This window comes from Eutrigla gurnardus, assembly GCF_963514095.1.
Source record: "Eutrigla gurnardus genome assembly, chromosome: 15".
NCBI lineage: Eukaryota > Metazoa > Chordata > Actinopteri > Perciformes > Triglidae > Eutrigla > Eutrigla gurnardus.
The window spans coordinates 16,135,074-16,160,356 of NC_139938.1; the positions used below are offsets into that span (position 1 = coordinate 16,135,074).

At 44.7% G+C, this 25,283-nt stretch overlaps 1 protein-coding gene across 1 annotated transcript; it reads left to right on the plus strand.

Annotated features, from left to right (window-relative positions):
* The first annotated feature begins 288 nt into the window (after positions 1–288).
* On the plus strand, positions 289–23,714 carry vps37d (VPS37D subunit of ESCRT-I). Its single transcript, XM_084028389.1, has 4 exons — positions 289–522; positions 4,700–4,871; positions 14,197–14,279; positions 18,616–23,714. Exons 1-4 carry the CDS (start codon positions 400–402, stop codon positions 19,147–19,149), a joined length of 912 nt encoding a protein of 303 aa, XP_083884515.1. The 5' UTR covers positions 289–399; the 3' UTR covers positions 19,150–23,714.
* The last annotated feature ends 1,569 nt before the right edge of the window (positions 23,715–25,283 follow it).

A 25,283-nucleotide genomic window follows, 5' to 3' on the forward strand; every position in this document is an offset into this window, starting at 1 on the left:
AGGCCCTCTGGTGGCTTCTGCCTCAGTCTGGCTTTTGACTGCAAGTTTTAGATCTTCAACAGTTGATGTCTAAATAAAAAATACATTTAAATGTAACAGTTTTATGTAAGCTAGGTGTGGACAATGACATGTAGTAACACTGGTATGGTCCTTTAACTGAGAAGGCTGCAGTCAGCTCTTCTCCCTGGAGCTTTGAGCGGAGGGGGAGGAACGTGTTTTATTGTGAAGGCGCTAACAGGAAGTGTAACGGTTGCCGGGTCCGCGCGCGTTGACGCCGCCGCCGCCGCTGCTGCATGCTGGGGCGGCTGATCGCTTCGCATTCCGATGTGAGCGCGATGTAACCGCTGTGCGGACTTTGTGTCTCGGAAACCGTCTTCAGGCGCCGACCGGCGGGATAAAATGTCCACCCCGAAGGAGGCGAGCTCTTGTCCCGACGGATACCGGGCTTTGAACCCGAGCGAGCTGCGGGAGCTTTTACAGAACGACGACAAAATGGACCAAATCCTTCGCCTCAATGAAAAGGTAAGGCAGTACCCCCCCTCCCCCCGTCCCCCGTAAAGAACCCAAGTAACGAACCTGCGCTTTTTCCGCGCTTTTTAAACCCCTCATTTCTCGCGTTTCTCCTTCTGTGGTTTTTGTTCAGTCGCTTTAAATGAGCGTTTAGATGATTTGATGTGAGGCGCGTGTAAAAAAAAAAAAAAAAACCCGCTTGACATGGCTCATCGATTGTCTGCGTGGCGAGCGGTCGGATTCCAATCCGTTTCCGTGAACTCCTAATATCTCCCAATGTGTATCAGTGACGGAAGCGAAGGGGAACACAGCGGGTTATCTGTGCGGTCAAGCCGCCGTGTGTGTTTCACGGACCGGGAGCGTCACGTCGAGGTGTTAAAGACCCCCACATGCGCCGTTCTGTGGCTTTTGAGTCCTCGCGACCGGACCCCCTTTAAAAATCTGCGAACCCTGAGTTCTTCATCCGTTTGAATACTCAAACGTGAGGCGGAAGATTCATTCACAATATAATTGGAGTTCACACAGCACACTTTTAAATTCGGCATTACATCAGTATGTATCGCGAGACTTATTTGAATACAATTTCTACTTTTCCCAATTGGTAGCCCCCCTTACTTTCACTTAAAAGACACGAATTCTGACCAAAAGTGTACTTTTAATGCAACGAGGTGACGTCTCGATGTTTTGGGATTCACGCCGAATGGAACAGTTGACTCTTGTCATTTGGAAAACATCTTCAGACGTGTGCAGATTAAGGTATTTGCATGGTGAATTAAAAAAAATACAGATTTTGGATGTCCCGTGCCTTCCTGGCTTTATGCTTGTCACACACACACACACACACACATTCATGGTGTACTGTGCTTCCCAAACTTGTTCACGGCCCCATTTTGATGAGGTTTTGCTCGCCGGGGTTGAGTTGGCTGCTGTAGAACTGAATGCTTTCACCACTAATGGGTGGAGTGATGCAAACAGTGTGTGCAGTGAAACACACCCTGGGTGGGATTGTCATACAGCTACATGTTGCTCCCCCGACTGCATCTGGGGACTTGGAAGAATTAAGCGCAAACCGCGTTGGAGAACAACATGCATCGCCTTCTTCAACTCCCATCTTCTTCCTTTTTGGATGTATGAAGGCGCCGAGTGTAATGTGATTTAGCTGAGAAACAAAGAAAGGCATTACTCATTTGAAACTTGGCTCTGTGAATGAATTGGGATGATGGAGCCACCAGTGGTCACCCAATCCCCCCCCCGACGCTGGAAGCAGAGTGACTCAGCCACGAAGCACAGAGCTCGGGGGTGTTTTAGCAATAATTAAAGTCATTAACTGATAGTACAAAGCTTGTGTTTGTGCAGAGGGCATTTATCCTGGAAGTAGCCGGGCTCCCAGCGTTGCAGTCTGCTTTAATGCACATCGAACACGTGCAATATCTGTCATTATGGCTCAGCTCTACATCAGGGTGCTGCATTAATCTCATGTAAATGAACATTATGTACACCAGCGGGGTTGTTGGAGCGTTCTCCGTGTTCTCATTAATAACTTGCACGTACAACGAGCTGCCTGTCGTGCCATTTCCTGTGCCGTGATCTGAACCATCAGGTATAGCATCGAGGGTCGTTGAGGAGGTCGTTCCCCCCACACACACACACACACACACACACACACACACACACACGCTTGTTGCCTATTTACACATCTTCTTTGTAGCCGTTACAGAACAAGCGTTTCCTAAATGTGACTCCCTTTTTGGCTCTGTTTAGGTGACTGCCAACTCATAACGCTCCACTAAGTTCACTAGCTTACATGACTACACAGCGGGTTCATCAATTCACATTAGCGTTTTGGTCATTTGTTTTCTGAAAAACAGCAATCACAGCTGCTTTAAACTCTAGAGAGAGAGCGAGAGAGAGAGAGAGAGAGAGCCTTAACAAGCAGCGTCTCCCAGCTGAGTTCAGGCCTGGAGAACATGAAGAATTCCCTTTTGCTAACCGTCAATTTCATCTCGTACTAAACCGATGCCTTCGGACCGCAGTAGCCTAATTAAGCTTGAGTGTTGTTTGAAATAAAAGAGTAACACCTATTTACTGCATTTCATGTGGCCAGACATGTTGAACCACAGAAAGCAGCGGTGCCGCTCCTCCTCGCCGCCGCTCCTCCTCGCCGCCGCTCCTCACCGCCGTCTCCAGTGCTGAACTCCTCTGACTCTTTAAGTGCTCCCTGAGTGTCATTTGTCAGGCACGGTAAACACTGTCAGCTCGGCTTTACAGCCCGTACGTCAAAACGCAAAAAAACACCCTCGATCCCCGAAGACTGCAGCAGTTGTTTGATAGACGGAGCGGACGAGCCAGGGGGGAAACGTAGGCCGGGATGGATGATGGAGGCTGAAACTAGCTGTGTTACTTTTCCTCTGGCTGGGAACATTTATTCAGAATGAGCTTTTTTAGCACTGAGACTCCTCTCTGACTACAGGTCACATTCTGCAGATTCCTCTGAAGTTGGTGGTCTTTGTGATGACCCGTTAAATGTGAGACAGATGCAGCGTACAGCAGCGGACCCAATGAAACGGCCCTTCAGGGTCTCGCTGGCCGACTGCTGAAAGAGAAAAGTATCCGGCCGGGCAGAATGACAGGAATGCTGTGACTGGATGGGGTCGCCGAAGGCAGATTTCTGCAGTGTGAGGCTCACAAAGTGGCTTTGTGTCAGTGTTGGGAGACGCCGACGGGTTCTTCACGGCCAGACTGGAAGGGAGTGGCATTAATTTTAATAATTTATAGCTTTCTTATGGTCTGCTGACAGCGATTACCCCGCCATCCCCCCCCATGTGCATATTACAGACCCAGACCACCACCAACAGCATGTTGAAGCCATACACATCCAGAATAATAACCATGAATGACTTGAACTTTTAGCCTCATGGGTTTCCATTTCTTATATGAAATATAATGGGCCTATTAAATGAAAAGCCCTGTATTTTAGTGGTAGAAGTACTCTGATCTTCCAGGGAAGTAAAAGTACTGGCAGGAGAATGTAAATATACACCATGACACGTCCTGCATAAGTAGAAGCCCAGAGGTAGGTAATAACTTATTAGCAGCAAAGCAAACGTTAAAGTACCAACAGTAAAAGTACTCATTCTGTGACTGAAACTAAACTCTTTCTCTTTCCAAAATAGCATAATTCACAAGCTCAACAACAAACATTCTTCATTCCAATACGCTTTGTTTTTGACCGACTAGTATTACTATATGTAAGGCATATTTCCCAACGTATTTCACAGTGAAACTGGATCAGGAATGGGTGGGACACAATGTTTATTAGATCGTTGAAAGGATGAATGTAGCTCCCGACCTTTTCCTGTGCTGTTAAAACTTGCAGAGTGATTGATGGATGGATGTCATTGGTCGGTACTCGCTGATGAGCACGCCTCATATTTTGCTTTCGAGGAAGAAAATATTGGATTTTGAATCATAGATATGAATACTTGTTTTTTTTTCACTATATATGGTTGCTGATGTGATCTGAAAGGCTTTAAAAAGACACTTTTATTCATTTCAGCTGGACTATAAAGCTCTAAAAGTGCCAGCAGCAGTTGATATTATTGATGGGGAGTCCATTTCTAATGATTGATGCGTTTATTGGTGCCAGCGCTGCTGTAACTATATAAGGGGACCGCTGGGTTTGGCAGATTGTGCCCGGACTTGCTGGGTCTTGTTCAGTTATCACAGTTCCCATTTCTTCCATGAAGCTCTTTGTCTGTCGGGCTCTGTTGAAGTCAAAGTCAGGCTCAACTGTTGATGGCGCTAAAATGATTTTAATCTTTGTGGATTAACTAATATCTGCAGCTGTGATGTGTAGCAAAAATAATATTCAGTCAGTGAACAGCAAAGAAAAAGAGCAAAAAAATCCTACAGTGAAAGAGGATGTGCAGCTCATCTAAGGACATACATAAATAAAATAAAATGAGTGCTTAAAACACATTACCATGTTTGTGTATGAATTATTTAATAACATGTATTTATCCCCATATAATCATATTAGTAAGAGTAAGAAAAGAGGGAATAAATACACAAAGGTCCAAATCAAAGCCTCATCCCTGTGTATGTTATAGTGATTTATAATATACTCTAACTCACACACAGCTGCACCACATGTATGATAAACCACTCTGATTTGTTGACCTCTGCTCAGTTTCAGGAGCTCCAAGTGGACAGGGAGACGCTGCAAGCGACCAATCGGAGCGTGGCCGAGGAGAGCCTCGCCCAGCGACCCCGCCTCTATAACGGCAAACTCCAACTGGCGGAGAAATACCGGGAACTGTCCAACCTGGCAACCACATGCTGGGAAAAACAGAGTCAGCTTGGTGAGTTTGACCCACCACCGGGAGACAAAGAGGAAAGGGGGGGGGGGGGATGTCTCTGGTTTCATATGGGACGCCAGTGGACCATCGCTGTTGAGACATAAGTCGAGAGGACTGTGGTTGCGATGACAAGGTCACTGGTTCAGATTCCAGGACTGCATGGGTAAATATGGCCTGGTGGAACTGTTTCTGGAACGTTTTATCTGGATGAGCTTAAGCAGCAGACTGTTGTTGTTGTCCTTATTTACTTAAACGGCCACAGAGCTTTTAAAATGTTCAGAGCAGACGTCGGGAAAAACAAAGAAAATAGCAGAAACAAAGAGAAGTTTGCGTCCTCCTAACCACTTACGGTCAAAACAAATTATAAACGTGTTATCACGCAGTGGCTCCTCATTGTCTTTCCTCGTAGTTTCAGACACATAGCTTTCACCGCACGCTTCCACACACAGAAGGCTAAATCACTTCTGACTCACTGTCATGCAATAAAGGACGTTTCACATCAGAGTACGGGAAAAGCTGCAGAGCGCCAGCGAGACGAGCCTTCAACCGCTCAGCCTCAGCATGACTGGAGTTTTTTGGTCATGGGAACGAAACGGAGCGTATCGAATGCCAGCAGGAAGCCTGCAGCAGTTGTCAAGGAATTTGCCGGGTGAAAGGGGGCCTTGTCTTTGTTTAGGCAAGTCATGCTTTTGACGGGGCGGCTACAAGCGCAACACCAGAGGATGTCGTCTTAAGCCTCGGCCCTAAATTTTAAGCCCCACGGGCAAGCTTTAGACTTCCTGGCAACGAGCAGAGCCAAGCCGAGAGCAGGTGATAAAACGAGCCACGCTGCATTAATTTCCAGAGGTAACGTCAACTGCAACATTTATGACTGTTGATGGCGACTCTGATGGCGCGAGCCCCGTCCGTGGAAAAGACGTTGCCAGGTTTTTGTGCTGCAGCCTCAGCTGCCGGGCCAATGATGGAAGTTGGGTGGAATGTTAAACTTCCTGTCGCTGTGTGCGAGCGCTACGCAGATGCTGTCCCACCTCCCCAGCGAAGCAGGATGGGTGGGGGTCCTCCTTCCTCTGCAACGGCATCTGACTCTCATTTGCTGCAACAAGGGAGGAGAGAGGGAGGAAAGATGAATGAGGAGGGCCGAGCAATGGCAACAGAGGCAAACTGTGGAGTGGATCAAGGCGGACCGCTGCATTGTGGGATACATCCTGCGGTTTGGGGGGATGAGGATCTGGGACCTGGGGAAGCTGGCAGTGTGTGTTGCGGTCCCACGGTGAAGTTGAGTGTTTCTCATCACTATTATTGGCATCGATGTCCCACTGCTTCTTCCTGCTGCCGCCTAGTTGCTCATCATCGGCTAAACCTTTGTGATAAAAGATGGACGTAGGTGACCTTGTTTGTTTAAAACAACCCTGTCTCTTGGAAATAAAACTTTAGGAGGTGCATGGCGGCGTACAGAGCTCACACACAGGTGTGTTTAGGCAACATGTTCTGAATCCAACGCATCACGAGACGCAGCTTGGTCAGCGTTTTACATTGAAAGAGCACAGATCCTGATGTTCTTGAGGCAAAAAGAAAAGCATGAACTTTGACCCGGCGACCACACAGTCCATCATCCACCCGCCCACGTGTTCAGAACGAGTCAAGTCAACAGTGAACATCCTGCTGCGGGACTCATATTCATACTGGTATTTGTGATGTTGGGTGTGGTCATTAACTGGGATTATGGGCTCTTTTGTTGCCATCCCACCAGAAAACGAAGTGAACATGAACAGTGAAACGAGGCTTTTATGTCCACTTCCTCTGGGAACCCAGCCGGCGGTTGTGTTGTTGGAGACTTAAGTGTACATGGTGTCACGTAACAAAGCTTTTTTATTCGGGGCTTTCCATATTCAGATTTGAGTGGAAGCATTATATCCTCGTATGTTTGAATGATGTCAAAGCTTGAAATCGTTCTCTGTGTCTCTCAACGCTGCTGTAGATATTTTAGATATTTATGAGGCGCTTTGCTGCCCGGTCAGATTCTCTTCTGCTGGGTGTATAAGTTCCTTCTCCCACCTCGAGGCCAGCAGGCTCCCTGGTGGTCCGCCACGGCTGAATGATTCTAGAAAAGACATTTCTAATGTGTATGATTTTACAGGAATTAAAACCATCTGTTTGTGGTCAGGATAGATTCCGTTTAGAACGTACAACGCCTGTATACGCTGGTTTTCAGCTGAAACAAAGTGGTTTGGGAGTTTAGTTAGTTTTTAACCAAACACATACAACGCTGAATAGAATAAACCCAAGTTATGTCTTCGCCGGTGAAATCCTCATTTGCCAGCTCAAACTACGAGTGGCTACAGCTTATTGAGACACTATTGATCATGGAAGTGGCCGTTTGAACTACTTCACTCTTTAAAATCCCATTTTTCAATATAAAAACATTCATTCAGCCCCAAACGCACTATTGCTGTTCCTACTGGGTTGTCTGGGCACCTGCACAGTGGGGGGTTACATTTTTGGGGGAATAGCTGGCCCTCCCCCGACCAAAGTTGGCAGTGACATGCATGAAAGTGTGCAGGGTCTTTTGTTTTTCCCACACGGGAATAAAAACGGAAAACTCCTTGAAATGGATGAAATAGAAAGCTGTCAGCGCTCTGGTTTCCGGTATCAGACCACTGTCTGACAGTCTGCATTAATCCGGTGAGATACATGACCATGACTGCACAGACCAAGGGAAGATCATAAAGCCAGAGCTCAACTCAAACATCAATTAAAAGAAAAAGGTGCTGATCGTGCAGTTCGATTGACACGACGCGCCACGAGTGCTGCAAAGGAGCAGATGGTGTTATTTAAAGTGTGCCGACGTTCAGCTCACATTCAAGAATGGGCTTGAAAGTGTTGCTCCTGTGACTGTTGTTTCACGCGGAGCTGCAAAGCTGTTCTCACACTTGTGTTGAATGCAACACAAAGCCTCTCGGGTTGCCGCTTCGCCGCCGTGCGTTGGTCCAGGACAAACATCGGATGCTGCAGGGTGGAATTCAATGCTTTTCCCAAGCCGCTGATGCATCCATGCCCTTCAAGGCCCCATCTGTAATACCGTGACCTATTTGTGTGTAATAAGCAGCAGAACGCGTTCCCGGCATGTTAAACTGCATTCATTCACTTGAATTCTCAGAAGCCATCCGGTACAGTGGAGTTAGCAGCTTTTTTTCTTCTGCATTCATTCCTCTCGAGCGATGGCATCTTCACGTTGTTTCCAGCTGGCGCTCTGTCAGTCAGTCGCATTGATATCCAGCAGCCTGTGATTGACCGGACACGATGGTGGTGGCCGCTGAGACGTGAAATGTGGAAATCTGTTGTGCTCGAAGGCAGAAAACGGATGCTGTAAGGAATCGACCATGCATTGATATTTTCCTGACATTTTATTTATTTTATTTTTTTACACAAGCTCCAACTCAAACAAGCAGCTTCACTTCCTTGTCATTGATTTGAACTGAACTGCAAAAATGAATGAACACGTCACACATAAATAAGCTATTTAAGTGACCAGTAGATGTGTTTAATTAGACATCTAAGGATAAGTAATGCCATTAAAAAGCAGGAAACGTTACATGTTACATGATTATGAGTGAATCTTCCAGCATCCCTGTCCACAGCTGATTTATACTGTATGAAAAGTTTCTCTTTCAGCTCATTAAATCCTCGCAGCCATCTGACAACAACAGAACAAATTGTTTATAAGTCCGCAGCCTCTGATTCTGGAAGAGCGGCCCTCATTAAATTACATGCAAATGTCACCAGACTGCTGCGGAATCACCACACACACCTCTACACACACCAGACTCATGCTCCATTATTACAACTGGGCATCCTGCCTGTTTATGCAGAAGACATCTGAATAGTGGAGCTCGTCACATGGATGTCACGGTTCAAGTGTTGTTGTAAATGACATGAATTATGACTAAAAAAAAAGCATCTGATGCAATCCTAAAAACAGCTTTAACGAACCTTTCCCCCTGTCGTCGTTACGCTAATGAAGTTCCGCCTCTGGCTGCAGATTGGTGTTGTTCTACGTCTGGCTGCCCAGGCAACATGATTCTTTCTGCAGCAGCGTTGCTCCGTGTTGCTGAGTGTTGTTCACGCACCTCGCTGTGATTTGGGCTGCTGGTTCAGAGACCAGCGATGCCACTGGCTGTCACGTTCTTCTCGTGGAGCAACGGGGCTCGCAACTGCATTTCGCTGTGGGATCCTGTGTTGCGTAAGTATATGAAATGATCCTTGAATCAGTCCAGCCAACGACTTTTCACAGTTTCTGCTTCTGAAAACGACCGTTTGGGTCCACTAGGATTTCTCTAGTGGACCCAAAGTCGGATTCAAAGTGGATCAAGAGAATTTTTTGATCAACAAAATTGTCTTTATCAACAAATTATTGTTTTGGGTGAGGGCGGCTTCTTCTTCTCTTCAAATTGTCCAAATAGAGTCTCCGCTCGGAGGCATTCACGATGTTGTCCACGTGTAAAGAACGACCCGGAGAGAGAATTTTAAAAGCTGCTTACTTTCACACCTCTGCTGCACACCTGCTGGCCAATCACTCAGCGCCCTTTTAGAACGTTAAAACAATCCCAGATCCTATCATGACATGAAAACCAAGGCTCACCTTTTGGAGAGTAGCAATTAACAGAGGCTAAATTAGGAATAGTACGTCATGGTTGCGGGCTCGCAGAATGCCTTTCGGGACGAGATCACAGCAGAAACACAAGTGATTACGAGAAGCAGCAGAGGCTCTGTCGCCTCGTATCTGCCATCTGAGACCGGCGAATACCTCCAGAGTTTATGGAGGGCTCCTCTAGCTTTAGGGTGGTCCATTAACACATTGACATCAGCTGTCTGCCGAAAGGTTGCAGCTTAGCCCAACGAGTGACGGCAACTGTCACATCGATCAATGCTTTCAAAGAACGGGTCGAAGCCGTGGACTCGGCTCGCTGACTTGAATGCTGACTCTGAACCGGACCTCTCCGGACTTCTTGACAGTCGGGGCTTGAGGGGTTCTGGTGCCTGAAGGCCGGTCCAACTGTTCTGTTAGGGGAACAGGCTCCTCAACCTTTAATGACTGTAGTCCTGTTGTTTGATTTATCTGGTCCTAGGGACTGTGAACTAGTCCAGGACTGAAATATGAGATCAATAGAGTTTATTTTAAAGGGAGGGAAAATAAACCATAAATGTACATCAAACCACATGTTTAGTTTTTTTTGCGTATTATGTTGAAGGCGTTGTTGTGTCAGTGGGCCCTCAGGCATCTCCGGCGGTGGTGATGGTATCTCCTCAAGTGCAGCTGCTGGCTCCCAGTAAAGTAAAGTAAATTACACCGGGTCGTCTTTTAAGAGTGTTGGCCGTGGCGGAGGGAAAACCAAATCTGATCTTGACAAGAAAAGGTCGCTTTGATGGATTTTTGACTTAGAAATCGTGAAAACCTCTTTGTGAACTGGCCCTTTAACGGCGGTGCCAATGGGAGGAGTTTACCCTCGGGGGTTTCTGCAACAAACCTACTCGGTAATGTTGAGGAGAAGATCACGGCTTGGGTTGAGATAAACTCCTTGTGGCAGAAAAGCCCTGAAAGCAAATGACTCCCATGTGCGGGGCAATGTCAGTTGGTTGTTTCCGTCTGTGCATCCGTTTGTTCCCAGACTATAATTCAGAATACTTTGGTTTGAGCTCCTGGCTCCGTGTCAGACATGTCCCCCTGGCGAGAGCCTCTGTCATTGGCAAGGTGTCTCGGTTATCTGCAGATATCATTGACCCTGGTGGAAAATAATCATAACAGTCAGCATGTTGTTTGTTCCATTCCAAAGGGTTTCTTTTATGGCATGAAATAACCAGTGAGGCTTCAAGGGGCCACCGGAGGGGCTATCCACTTCTGACCTCGTGAAAGATGAAGATACGGTGTTACATGATGTCCATGAATAATTTGGTCTCTGAAATGTCAAAAATTGTAAACATCTGGACCTCTTCTGAGAGAACGTCGAAAAACATTTTAAGGCAGAATAATAAAAAGACTTAAACAAAATGGTTGATAGTCAACAATATTAATTATGAATCTGTGCTTCAACTTGACTGTTTGAAATCTGTGGCATACATCACCAAGTAACAAAAACTAACATAAGAGCGATTAAAATGATCCATTTTAAACATTGAGCACTTTTTCAAAGACTCAACTCTCTGGTTCAGAGTTTATGTCATATGGGAATTACTGTAATCAGTCGTTTCCAACATTTAACACATCGTTAACTTTAATGAATCCGAGTCATAATTACGAGTGAGAAATGTTTAACTGGGTGATTTCTACTACAGATGTGCCTGAAAAGGAAACACGGAAGAAATCCAATGAGCTAAAGTAATTTAATGCACATTTGTTAACTGATCAAGCCGACTTCCTCCCATGGTTACATCCGCCTCCTGCTCTACTCAGACATACGTCACCACACGGGCGATGGATACTCTGGAAATGCCGTTTAAGCTGGACTTTAAGGTGAAGTTGCCGGTACAGGTTCCCCAGAACGTTGGTCATTCAGACAGGAGCCCATGCAGGAAACATCTCAGAGATGAAGCACAGATGTGAAGGGTCTCTGGCTGTGGAGCTCACTCAGTGGGGTGATGGCATCGACTCCTCATCATCTCACGTCTGCAGCCAGACCCAACGTGCTCGCGGTGCAGCTCTATAGGCGGCGCTGGCCTCCAGGTCTGACACCCCACGCCACCCCACCCCCTCCTCAAATGTAGGTCACATACAGCTGCTGTAGGAGCATTTGTTTGCCTGGCTGTCACCTCTGATTACACCCCCATCTCCCCACATCTGCTGTATAGGGTCATGAACAAGGCCTTTCCTTAATGCATGCTTGCTTTTTACTCCTCCATGTTCATACAATGATGTGTAACGTGGAGCGATAGATTATTAATGCCGAGGCGACGGCGTTCTAGAAAGCAGTACGTTCTGCGAAACCTTCCTTTAAATGCTTTTTTTTTTAAAGATCTCTGTGAATGATTTGCCTGCCAAAGTGCGTTTTATTAGTGACAGGCATTTAAAAAGAAACTAGAATTACAACGGCCTACACACAATGTCTGTTTCCCCCCCCGAGGCTTGGGAGTTATTAGAGTCCTTGCTGTGACCTTTATCTGCCCCCCAGTTCCCACTGAACCAGCCTGATTTGTGGGGGAGAGCAGGGCGGTCCAGCATCTCTTGGAGGGATGAGACACACTTTGCAGTCAGCTGGGTCAAGCCTGTTCGTAATGATGACCGACCGCCGTCCCCAGGAGGTGAACACATGCTGCGTGAGTGCTGCACACATTTACCAAGCAAGCTGTGGCCCGGCTCCGCCTGATCAGCTGGTCGGCACTTAGACGTGGCGTGATTGGCCACTTCCTGTGTGTAAGCAAGCAATGTAAATTTGTTTTCCATGATAAAATAAGATAATCCAAAGCCGGTCTCCGTGCTCCGTTTGTTTAAGATGAGATAAGCCGTTATTGATCCCCGGAGGGGGAGGGGGAGGGGAGGAGGGGTTGTTGTTGCAGCAGCAACAAAATTACACAGAGGAGAGGAGAGAACGTGAAAACTAAAATAGGAAGAGAAGTACAGATGGTGACACAAAACAAAGCAAGCAAAAAACACTGCATCCGTGCAGATAAACAAGTAAGCAGCATCTTGAAACATGAGAAAAGATATATCTATAAATATAAACTGGTATTGACTGAATATGTAAAAAGCAAATCAATATACAGCCAGATATGAAGACATCTATAAATGTCAGAGATGATGAGGTAATGATATCCCTGTGGAGTTAAAGTCACCGAATATAAAAATATGCATTTGTACCGATTTTTAAGTACCTTAGTTGACCCTTCGCTAAGCCCCGCCCCCTGCTGCTACTCCATGAAGCTGTCAGAGCGACCACGGGTGAACTCCCTGAAGAAATATTGTCAAATTTTTGGGGGAAAAAGCAAGTTCATTGAGAAGCAGAGAGAAGAGTTTCCTGTTATAGAAGTTCCTCCGTAGCATCGCTAGAGTTGATGTGCTAACCTGCTAATGTTAGCGCCACACAGGACTTTAACGTAAAAACATAAAGGTTTAGAAACATCTCCTTCAAACCTCACTATTACACGTTTTACCCAGGAAGAGCTCCAAACCCACAAACCCAGCCTGGAATGAAGCGATGAGTCTGCGGAGCAGAGCCGGCTTGTTGTCGGACCGGTGGGAGCTGGACGGGACTCGGCATCGTCTCCATGAGCTCTGCTGCACAGACCTCAGCTTCATGGCTCCATTAGCAGCTGAGAGATGATAGGAAATGAAATCCTGTGGGAAAACAACATGAACAAATGTGGTTCATGTTCGGCACCTGAACCCCCCAGAGGATTCCCCAGCATTAGAGCGCTTCAGAGTCCCATTATCTACAAAGGCTTTGGATTGAACTTAAGTCATGTCCTTTGGAAATATCCCTAAAAAAGTAACATTTTGCTCAACATTCTGAGGATTTTGTTAATTTTCTTCTCTAACCTGGGTCACATTCTTGCCGTTTTGGCCGCCGATCTCTGGGAACACGGTGACATGGCTGAAGAAGATCAGACGGGTTTAAAATGAAGCCTCATGTTAGACAAACTTACATGGAAGAGAAAACAAAGCTTTCCCGCTTACTGAGCATTCAGTGTTCCTGTCTCCAGCTTGTTGACTTGTCACGACGACGGCATCTCGTCACTCATCATTCCTCGTTGCTTCGTCCTGATGCATCGTTGACACGAGCCGAGTGTTCGGTGGCAGATGGTTTTCCATGTGGTTTTCTGAGCTGCTTGCCTCAGTCATTCTGTTAAGACTGCTTGCATTTTTTATCATATCGACATGAACATTAATAATTCAGACGTGGTATTTGTGTGCGAGCGTGAACACCGAGCTGCCGGGCGTTCTCGTCAAGGTATGAGGTCAGGTAGCTCGGATGATTCATTGTTTGTTGAAGTTTTATAGATTTATTAACTGGGGGGAGAAAAAACCCAAATGGTTTATCTGAGAAAGTAATCTGTGTGGATGGCACAAAAAACCCGAGCCTCTGAAAGAGGTTTCAGTTTCGTGGTCAAACCAAACTCTGACCAGCTTCCCAAAATAGCTAAAAGTTTAATATTTACAGCCTGATGTTTCCCCTTTTCCCCCGAGCCAACGACTGTCCATGCCATCACCAGCATCTCCGCGTCAGCACATACCCTCCAGGCTCTTTGTCATTTGGAAAATAAGTTTCTCTGCTGCGGTTTTCTGGGTTTACTGGATCTTTCTTCCAAATCATACCCCATCTTCCTCTCTCGTTTCCAGAGACTCGCGTCAAGAAGCACAGCCTGCAGACGGCACAGAACCTCCTGCAGGAGGAGGTGGCGCGTGCTGAGGAGCATTCTGAGGTAAGAAATAAATATATAATATATATAATAAACAAACAACAGAGCCGTTTCCCTCTTGTTCTCGCTGAGAATCAAACCCAGTCTTGCATCACCGTGCAGCGCTGCTGTGGATGATTGTGTAAAAGGCTGCAGTGTAGCTGAAAGCCCACCCACTGAAGTCTGAAGACACCATGCATATACTTACAACATCTGAGAGCAACTAAGCCCGCCCCGCACACCGAACATGTGTTCAGGATTCTACACGTTTACGGCCTCGGAGCTCACGGCCAGCTCACATTCTCCTTCTCTAAATGCTCATTTATCTTGGGGATGGAGCAGCATTAACGGAGGGTCATAAATGCTTAAATAGAAAACCGCAGGGGAGGGGGTGACCTAATGAAAACGTGGTGTTTGAGAGGAATATTAACATATTGAATGCTTGACTGATAATCCGATCCTAGCAGGTCGCTGCTCCATCTAAGGCAGGCCATGCATTATACTGTGAAAACCCAGTGGGTGCTGCAAAATATATCAAAACACCAAGAACGTCCTCATAACACAGAGTCAGTGATGTCATCTGAGTAACTTGTGTACCAGTTTATACTGCATGATAATAATTTATTATCATGTATATCATATATATTAATATATAGATATTATTGCTTCAGCATCGACTGTGATTTGGGTAAATTAAGTCAAACATGTCACACTACTCTCGTGATTCTCCTTTTCATGACTAATCCGGTATTTGTGATTAATGACCTACAGTCAAGGTCGGCCCACCACAGTTTCATGATGAACTATATGTTTTACTCTGTGTGGGAGGAGCCTCTCACCGGCGAGCACACTTCCCCATACCGCTGCACCGTGACCGGCTATGATAGGTCGGCTTGGATCTGCCCATTAGCTCTACAGAACCCTCGTCTTGACCTCGCCACCTCCCGTCTGTGAACTTAGTACTCCTTCACCCTCTCTCCCTGAGGAGGAACGGCGCTCCCAGCAAGACTGTCCAGAGTGGGAGGGGCCTGAGGCGATGTTGGCAACCCAGCGACCCTTAACCTCTTAACCACAGTTTGTATAAATATCTCCACCAGTGAGTTCATGAATACATGTTTTACCAGAGCACAACCTTGTTTATAGATCTGGATCTCTCAAAGTGCATCGAAGTGAGGCTTTTTACTTAAAAACATTTTGAGTAGAAATTCCTGTCATTTTCATATCCCGATATATATATCGTGGAATAAAAATATTGTTACGTCAGTTTTGTTCAAGTTTGGTGTAGCCCGACTGTAAGTAGGTTTCTTCATCAGAATGTCCAGAAATCAGCCGTCAATGAAACGCACAGCGTCCCGACCACTCACTGTTAAACTGGCTGAAGGAGCATTTCTGATGTTGCTCCAACATTCCTTTTATTCAGTAAAGTCCAAACATTCATTGGTAATACATACAATAATACATGATGTTTTAAGAATTTCACTTCAAGGCTTTCAAGATCAAATCGTGTCTAGTATCATCATTTCTAGTCGTTATATATATATATATATATATATATATATATATATATATATATATATATTCTGTGTCGTTGTAGTACCACACAAAGAGAAAGCCTCCGCTGTGGAATTACATCATTAATAACAATCACTTCTGTTAACACGATGCAGGACCGAGTGTTTAAGTGCCGCATGTTCTTTTGGCCTGGCCCGGGCCAGCGGGGGAGTCTTTTATTCACACATGAAACCCACACAGATGCTCCAGGCTCAGCTCCCCCTCCCCCAGCTCACAGCGCTCGGATCGATTCCCTCCATGACTCATGAGACGGCCCACTGATTGATTAAGCAACACCATGCACAAGCCAAACAGCCTCCGTACATCTGTTTACCGGTTCAGCGTGTCGGTTAATGTTTGTGTTGTATGTGTTTTAGTCAGACCCGAGTCTGAAGATATCCTCCAACGCCTCCACGCTGTGACTATCTGGTCTCATCTATGTTTGGGATCCAGCCGCTCCAGAGGGTCGTTGCTTCAGGGAAAACCATCCTGATTTCCGAGACGTAGTTTTCATTCCATATTCAGAGTGTGCACGTAATCACAGCAGTGGCACTTGCGAGCGTGAAAATGTGGGAGCGCGTGTCTTCCCTCGGCCGCGGCGTCTGCCTTTGAAGACGCCGTCGTCTTCTGTTGCCTGAAGTCAAACGGGCTTCTTCATTAGGAAGGTTCCCCCGTCAGGTACCAGCATGAAAAACAGAAATCTGACACACAGACCTGAACTCGCTGTCCTCGGTGCTCATACGGATGAATCGAAACGACCCTCCAGCCTTTAAACACTGAACACATAGCTGGAATCACTTTACACGTTTAGTAAGGAATCTAATATTTTAACTTCTGATGATCTCGACCCCCCTTTCAAACCACTCGACGGCATTCACGATTACCCAGATAAATTCACCACCATCGGTCACCAGTGAACCAAAGACTGTCCAAAATGAAGACAGGCCAAACAAGACTCCTATGGAGTATTTACTTGAAACAAGCGTTTAACAGGGAAATCAAACCGTTCCCCCCCCCCCGATGGCTTCGGAACATTCAAAGTCCTCCTTCAGTCGTGTTTCAAGTTTTCCTCTCAAAGCGGTCGGGTTGATTCCAGAAGGAGTGAGACGTGACTAAAAATGGATTTACAGTCACATAAAAGGCCATTCTTGTTAACAATAAAAGTCAACAGTGAACAAAGAAACTATAAAAGAAGAAAAAGAAATAGCTTCCTCACTGCCTGATGTCATTCAAGAACCTAAAATACCATTTTCACACAACCAGACTGGAATTTTTGTATTTGCCAAAACAATGTTTTCTATGTTGTTTAATCTGATAAAGGTCGTTTCTATTGTTGTTAGCTCTTTATAAGGAAACATTTGTTTTGGTGGTTAATAACATTTTTCCCCGGTGATGTGACATTTATTTTTTGCCCGGACGTTAAACTTTAATGCAGGTTGTTGTTTGTACACGCGCTGTGCATTAAAATTCAATGAGCGTTGCCTGTAGCAGCTGTTGTTTGTTGGCAGTAAAGGCCAATCACATTCACAGAAACCTTAATTTAACGATGTCCAGCCAGATGGAGGAACTCTCCAGTCGCAGTGGGAGGAGATGCAATAACCACGATCTAAAGTTAGCCGGTTATTTAAAGGATAAATATAGACATGTACCTCATTTTCAACACCTCTTTATTATAAGACTGACCGGTATCTTATCCGAGGAGCTCCAACATCATCACTGTTGAACTGTGTTCCTTCATCACCTGTAGTTTATTGTGATGTCACCTCACATTCTCCACCCTCCTGCTGCTTTAAAGCCTCCTTTAAAAATCCAAATTAACCTGAATGTCAAGATTAATTTCTTAGTAGAATAAACGGACTACGAGTTCAGACGGGTCAAAGATCCACTGAAGGTGCGTTCCCTTTACACGTTGTTGGGTTTTGTCTTTTCATGAGGTTTAATTGGAGAACCCGTGAGTAAAAGTACACAATAGTACCAGACATTTAAGCATTTAAATCTATATATATATGTGTACAGAGCATCAGGCAGTGAGGAGAAACCAGGTCAGTGAGGAGAAACCAGGTCACACAGGACACATTTAGATCACAAACAACCAAAAAAAATCAATATAGTAATCAATGAATGATTTTTTTTTTCTCCAAGCAAAATCGGCAAACATTTCTTGATTCCAGTCAAAAAAAAAAGAATCCTGGTTGACACGGTAACATTCCTGCTGGATGGATTCAGTTTCCTCACAGTATTAATGTGTCCGAGTTTCACACATTGTAAGCTGGAGACTCACATATGTTTGAGAGCTTTGTATCAGATACACTTTTAGCATGAAATGTTCATAAATACAATAACTCACGTTTCCTTTAATCCCGCCGCGCTGATCTCCCAGCACTAATTTACCTCGGTGAAGCCGCGTCACGCCGGCTTGTTTTGTAAAAAAAACCTTGTTTGTGTTCACACATGGCCATGAAATATCCCTTTAATCCCTTCCCTCGATTGTGGAAACCTCATTCACATGAAAGAAATCAGGTTACAGCAGAACCCGACGGTATCTTTACCTTATTAAAGGAAAACTACATTCAACAATCCAGTACCAGTTGCAGCGTATTGGGCCTTTGTTCTGCAGTGTGTAATGTCCTTGCAGTGAAATATTGTGGCTGACCAACTCTGCCAGAGTTCATGGGTAAACATCCCCGAGCCGATCAAATCCTCTTTATTCTTCAAGGAGTCTGTTGGAGCGCTTCCCCGCGGTCCGACCTCCCTTTGTGTGCTGTCCTGTCCTGCTGATGTCAGTTTATTTGTCTGCCCGGCTTCACAGGAGCTGCTGGAGAAGTTCATGGAGGGGAACGTGAGCCTGGATGAGTTCCTGGACTCCTTCCAAAGCTCCAGGAAGACGTATCACATCCGCCGGGCTCAAGCCGAGAAGATGCAGGAGGTCGCGCAGGCCAAGCGGCAGCCGAGCAAAACCAAGAGAGCGGAGGAGCGCAAGGAGGTGAGGAAGGACTCGGAGCAGCCGCCGGAGCCCCAGCGGCCCAACGGCTTTGTGGCGCAGGGGCCTCTCCGGGTGTTCCAGGTACGCTACGGCCTCACGCCCGCCATCCTCCTCCCTCACTACCCCGTCTCCCCCCCAGCCTCGGCTCCATGCCACCAGGGTAGCGCCCCCACACCTGAACCCCCGCTGGGACAGACCCACATCCTCAGCCCCGGCACCCAGCTCCCGGGACACGGCCAGCCGGTCGGCCTCAGGGTCATCGGACAGTTACCGGGCGGCTGGCCGGCTGCCGGGCGGCCGGTGAGAGTCCAGCAGCTTTACAGGCCCAACCCTCAGCAGCCCGAACCGCCGTACCGATAAGCTCCACGGGGAGGGGGAGGAGGGGGGAGGAAGCCAGTCTGAGTGGAGACATGGAACCAAACAGTTGCTGTCACAACCATGTCAGACTGATCCAGAGACAGGCAGCACTGCAGACGCCATTTCTGTCCTCCATCCACCACACACAGAAACCAGAGCAGAGCTGGGGAAGTGACGAGGAGGAAGGACTAGGGATGGGCTCGTTGAGACCAGAACGAGTCTCTGATCCAACCTTCATGTTATTTATAATGGGGAAACACAGATCCATTTAAAGAATTACTTTTATTTACAAGTGGATTCATTAGAATGCTAACGAGCCCATCCCTAGGAAGGAACGTTTTAATTATTTTGTTTTGTACTTTATAGGGTTGTGAAGCACATCTTTAATGTTGATTTAAAGAAGGGAGCAAAAGGGTCTCGTCGTTCATTCATCCACCTTTATGAGACTTGAACTGTTGTCCATCTCATTGAATAGTAACATTCATACGTGGAAGTTGGATCACAAGATCACGGATGCTGATGTTAGATCAGCGGCGTCTATCGATTAAGTCCCGGACCACAACCCGTCCATAATGTTTGCTGCGTCACGTGTCGGCGTCGCAGAAGACGATCCCCTCGAGCCGTCTGCCTTCTTGTGCGATTTCATGAAGCGGTGTTGGAGCTTACTCCATTTATTTATTCATGTAAATCCTATTTTAAATGGCTGACTTCAAAGCTTCTTGTTTACCGTGCTAAATGAGAGCTGCTGCTCTCTTTCAAGGCAGCCACTGTTTTTATTCCCCCCACCCGAACTGAGACGCAGAGTGAGGGAACTTAATCTCTATGAGAATGCCAGCGCTCTGCAAAGCCCACAGTCGAATAGAAGGAGGGTTTTTCAGTTTTTCACCCTTCAGCATTCAAAGGGAAAAGCTCCGGATTGTAGTTTTTTGGATGGTTCTGCTCTTGAACAAACATTTGTGCTCATTAATGTAAGTGTGCGCTTACGACAGCATGACAAAATACATGAAAATGCCTTTTGCAGGCCAGTGCCCAGTTACATAAATCACCTTTTAAGATATATATTTAAAACAAGTGGTTGTTCTAATTAGAAATATTCAAATGCATAATAGAATGCATTTCAAGGCTTTGAGGATTTCTTTTCTTTTGTTTGTGGGGTTTGGTCGTCGTTCATATCTAATAACCTTCTAAACTCAGATCTGTGAATGAAGCTTTTCTTTGGTTTCCTTTTATCTCTACGAGCAAAACCCAGTATTAACAGAATCACCAACTAATGGGAAGCTGTTACAGAGAAGATGATGTTTACGAGATAGTCCAAAAATATACACATAGACCTGAAAAACCAAGGTGCCCAACAAATCCTGTAGCTTCTGATACAGAAATACAGCTTTCCTATGAACATATGACGAGTTATTGAGCTATATACATGTTTTTCTTTCATTTTCATTTGTTCATTTTTGTTGTTTTCTGATTTTGTTGTTTGTTTGTTTGTGTTCCTATTTATTGTGTGGAAATAACTGAACATGAATAAATATATTTCAAAACACAAAAGCAGTTTCTAAACAAAACCTACAGATATTTCAAACTTAATGTGAATATATTTAAAGGAAAAAATCATAACAATCATCAATCACTGTTGACAACCTCCCCGTTGCCACATTCACAGATCTTACTATGATGATACTAGCTCCAATTAGTAAATAAAAAATAAAAAAATGAATGGCTAAAAGACCAAATTCATATTTTTCATACATTTTTTTCTTAGTGATTGAAATTGAAAGATTGGTCTCTTCAGACTGCCTGATGCTTTTTTCAATCTTATTTTCTCCGCTGTAGTCTGATTTAGGGCTGGGCAATGTATTCTAGCAATATCGCGATATGAGAGCAGTTATCGTGTTCGGATTCTGGATATCGTAAGTGTTGCATTGCATCCATTCCATACAGCGTTTTTAGCTGTTCATTTATTTGACTTTACTCCAACAGTTCAACGTACTTGCAGGCGAACACGTAGACAACCGGCTATGTTGCCGCCTTACAACGCATGTTCCTCGTGGTTCCTCTAGAGGGCGCACCACAGAAACACCTTGAAGTTGCGTGAACGATTGCCGTTGCAGACTCGCTCACCACATGCACGCGTAATTAAAAGTAAATTTAAGCCGTTAGTCATAATGTCGGCATGGCTGATGATTATTAATCAAAATGTATCAATATCTGGATATTTGGTACAGAAATATTGTGACGTTCTATTTTCTCCACATCCTCCAGCCCTCGTCAGATGTTTTTTTCTTTGTATCAATTTTTTTTTAATTTTATGCCTTGGACCAAATTCTTACAAATAGGGGAAGCATACCATGCTTTTTAAATGCATTCATTTGAAACCACTGAATATTTTTGACTTCCCTCCAGGAAATAGATCCAGTACTTTATGAAACCTTGGTGTCTCTTTGTTGCAGAGTCAGATGAGAAGACTGACGTGTTCTCTTATGTTAATGCAGCGAGCGTTGGAGGCGCTGGGAGTTGGGTTTACCTTTGAACAAAGCTGTTCCCCCCCTCGTCTTTAAGCTAACGGCTGAGGGATGAGAGCTATCAGTCTTCTCATCTGACGCCAAGAGAGAAACTAAAGGAAGGAAATCAGATTTCCATGTGACTGGGCACCGGCTCCACCAAACATGTAGTTCTGTGTCCACTCAGGAAAGAAATCTCCATATCATGGATCTCATGTTGACCCCCTCCTCCTCCTCTCACCATAACCGCACACCAGATCACTTCATTCCTTTGTTGCAGTGACGTTCCACCGAATGAAGGTTATTAACAAACTCACTGGGTTGAATTCAGGCCAGATGCTTCATGTCTGCTGAAATGTAAAGTGCTCGTTTCCTGTTTGTCCAGTCTGATTATATTGTGTGTCTTTTTCTAATCAAAGGATTTATCCCAGCAGCCCTCTTCCAAAAGAACCGTAATGAAAACGGATAAATGAACGTTGCTTTAGAACCTAAAGAATTAAAAATAAAATGCTGCCACTGAGCCGGGGCGTCTCGGAGGATTTTACATCAGCAGCCTGTGAGATGAAGGAGATGAAGGAGCTGAAGGAGCCGCGGCCGCTGCAGGCGTTCGTAGATGATTACAGGCGATGTCAAAACCGATCAGCGCCGCAGCGAGCGGAGACACGAGCTAATAATATCCCAGTCGTTCCCATCGTGCGTCCATCAGCTCGTGTTCGGCGGCTGCGTACAGTATGGTGACTGGACGACGCACGTGGCCGAGGAAACGCCAACTGGTGGGAAACTCTGTTTCTGACGTCATCGTTGCTGCTACAGCAACTGCTTGGTTTGAATCCTAGTCATTTACAATTTAAAGGCGAAGTGTGTAGAATATGGCGCCACCTAGGCGTTGAGGCTGTTAGCACGTGGAAGAACTACGACGGCTGACGCCAAAAAGACCTCCTCCTCCCTGGAGTCGGTGTTTGGTTTGTCCGTTCTGGGTTGCCGTAGAAACGTGGCGGGCAGCTCCGGCGAAGAGGAACTCAATCTAAAGTAACAAAATTAATTAATCAGCTGGTTTATGCCCCTAAATGCAACCCACTGTACTTTTAAGAGGCCTCGTATTTAAACTATTAATGCATTTACAACAAAAAGAAAAATAAAACGGTTAAATGATGCATATTTAATGAGTACAGTGACTATCATGAATTATTGGTAAAGAGCAATGAGGCAAAAATACACAGAGTGTACTTAAGTGGAACTTCAAGGTACTTGTACTTTCCATGAGTATTTCCCCTTTATGCAACGTTATACTTCTAATCCACTACATTTGTCTGACAGCTTTAGTTACTTTATAGTTAACAGTTTTCATCTGCTCCCAGTGCAGTGAAAACTCTTTGTTGAGGTTGAATGTTTGCGATGAACTGAAGGATGAAGTATTTCCTGTATGTGTTGAGAAAATCCTCCAACTTCTTAAGAGAAATAAACTATTTTTAAAAAAAAGCCTCTTGACCAGCTGGAAAACGCATGTCGGAAAGCTTTTTTTTTTTTTTTTAGAGGGATATGTAGACAGGAAAGCAACGCTACAAACACGTGATTTATATTATAAGATGCATCACCGTAGATAAAGGAGTTCACACTAATGCAGCAGTGAAATTAATCCAGAAACATCAGATAAACACAACACATTTACTGCAGAATAAATACTAACGTGAAGTAGATTTGGCTGATGATTAGAGGTCGTGGAACGTTGAGGAAGAGAAGATGTTAATACGTCTTGCTGCGTGAAGTACAACATAAAACCCAGGAGGGCTGTGATCTTCTGGTATCGTAAAATCTCCCGAGTAGGCGTTCGTGCCGAAAAGCAACGCGGCCACAACGAGCTGTGACGGCTGCTCTCCGAGCCAAAGTAATTTCTGCTCGATGATCTGAACACTTTCATGTTTTCCAGACTTTTTTTTTTTTCAACCAACTGGCCACAGGAAGCTTTGGACTCGCATCATTAAAAGCTGGAAATGTCTCAGTCCACTAATGCACACGGAGCTGTACTTATCACTTATCAACATGAAATATATATATTTATTATAACACATCAGAACCGACGTGAAGCAACTCCTCATAAGGAGTATCAGTATTGATCCTGGCATAAAAATAAATCCCATCAAATTCCAATCCCTTCTTTATTCTGCTGGGTTTTCTCCAGTGGTGGAGGAAATACTCAGATACTTTACTCTGGTAAAACCATGCAATACATTAGTGTAGAAATACTTTGTCACAAGTTGAAGTTCTGACTTAATAGTATCAAAAGTAAAAGTACTCATGCAGATTGATGTACATCTTATTACTGGATTATGTTGCATTGCAATTTTAATTCATTTATTTGCTGGTTAGCTTGTGAATGTTTTTGTTGTTGTAAACCTCATATTCTATAATAATATATGTAGTAAAGAAGACTAACGATTAACGGAGAAGAAGAAACCAATTTAGATCATTTTAGCGAAGGTATAAAGCTCGTTATGGCATTAGTTCAGCTTCGAAGAGGCAATACATTTTTGATAGGGAAATCAATAATAAACACTATCTTAATGCCAGCAGGTGTTTGAATGGAAGGTCACTGGTTTAACTGGTCGGCCTGGAAGAGAAAACCATCCGTCCTCTTGAGAGGGTTGAAAAAAACCCAATAAAAATGTATTCTTATCCGACTTGGGCTGAATAAATTGCGTCACTTTCGGACCAAATTACGATTGATTTATGATTTATGAATATATTTTGAACAAGGGTTATGACACAGCTGTGGATTATTCCTCCAGGACCTTTTTTAACACCTGTCTTTTTGACGCAGCCGAGCCACAATGATACTTAAATATTTATAAAGAGTACATTAGTCCAGTTTGTCTGTGGACGTCAGTGAACCGTTAAATGTGATGAAGATTGTTCTGGCGGCGGAGCAGCTGGTCGGCCGTCTGAACGTCTGATTTACTGAAACGTTTCTGTCCAATCTTATTATTTCTAGAACGTTCATTTTCTTCACTCACATTCGCCACGACAGAAACGGCTGCTTCGCTCACTTTTATCTACTTGCAGAATGAAAATACTCCGTTTGGAGCTAATTTAACTACTTCATATTTTTTTGGTTGTTTAAATCTGACGGGTCACATTTTATAAACCAATCACATGTTTGTTAATTCTGACCTTTAAAGCCTTTGTTTGATCAGATTGTCCTCATTTTATTTTTTGATTCAAATATCACAACAACAAAAAACAAGGTACTTAAAATGAATATTAGTGCAACCTTCAACGTTTTATTGCACAGTGAGAAGGGTAAACTGAGCTAACATGGCCCCTCAAGAACAATATACTTTCTTTTTAATTATTTATAATGCTAAAAATAAAAATAAACAGTATGCACAAGCAAACATATTTATAGGGTTATTAAATTATACAGACTACAGCTGTGTTATAACTAAATAAGAACCCGGGGATCACATGTTTAGTCATATAAACTTGGTATTTCGTCATACGATTGACCTGAACTTACATAGCTTAACGATGAATTCAAGCTAGCTAGCCAGAAAGCTACTAGCTAGCTCATTATTGCAACATGAAGTCAGCTAATTAGCCTCTTAGACTGATGATACATTTCATAGCGTTAGTTAGCTT

Bases quoted from the DNA above. Each gene is read 5' to 3' on its own strand.
- vps37d (XM_084028389.1), top strand. From the start codon at position 400: ATGTCCACCCCGAAGGAGGCGAGCTCTTGTCCCGACGGATACCGGGCT. The intron at 523-4,699 runs GTAAGGCAGTAC...ACCTCTGCTCAG, and splicing joins TCCTTCGCCTCAATGAAAAG to TTTCAGGAGCTCCAAGTGGA. The intron at 14,280-18,615 runs GTAAGAAATAAA...CCGGCTTCACAG, and splicing joins GTGCTGAGGAGCATTCTGAG to GAGCTGCTGGAGAAGTTCAT.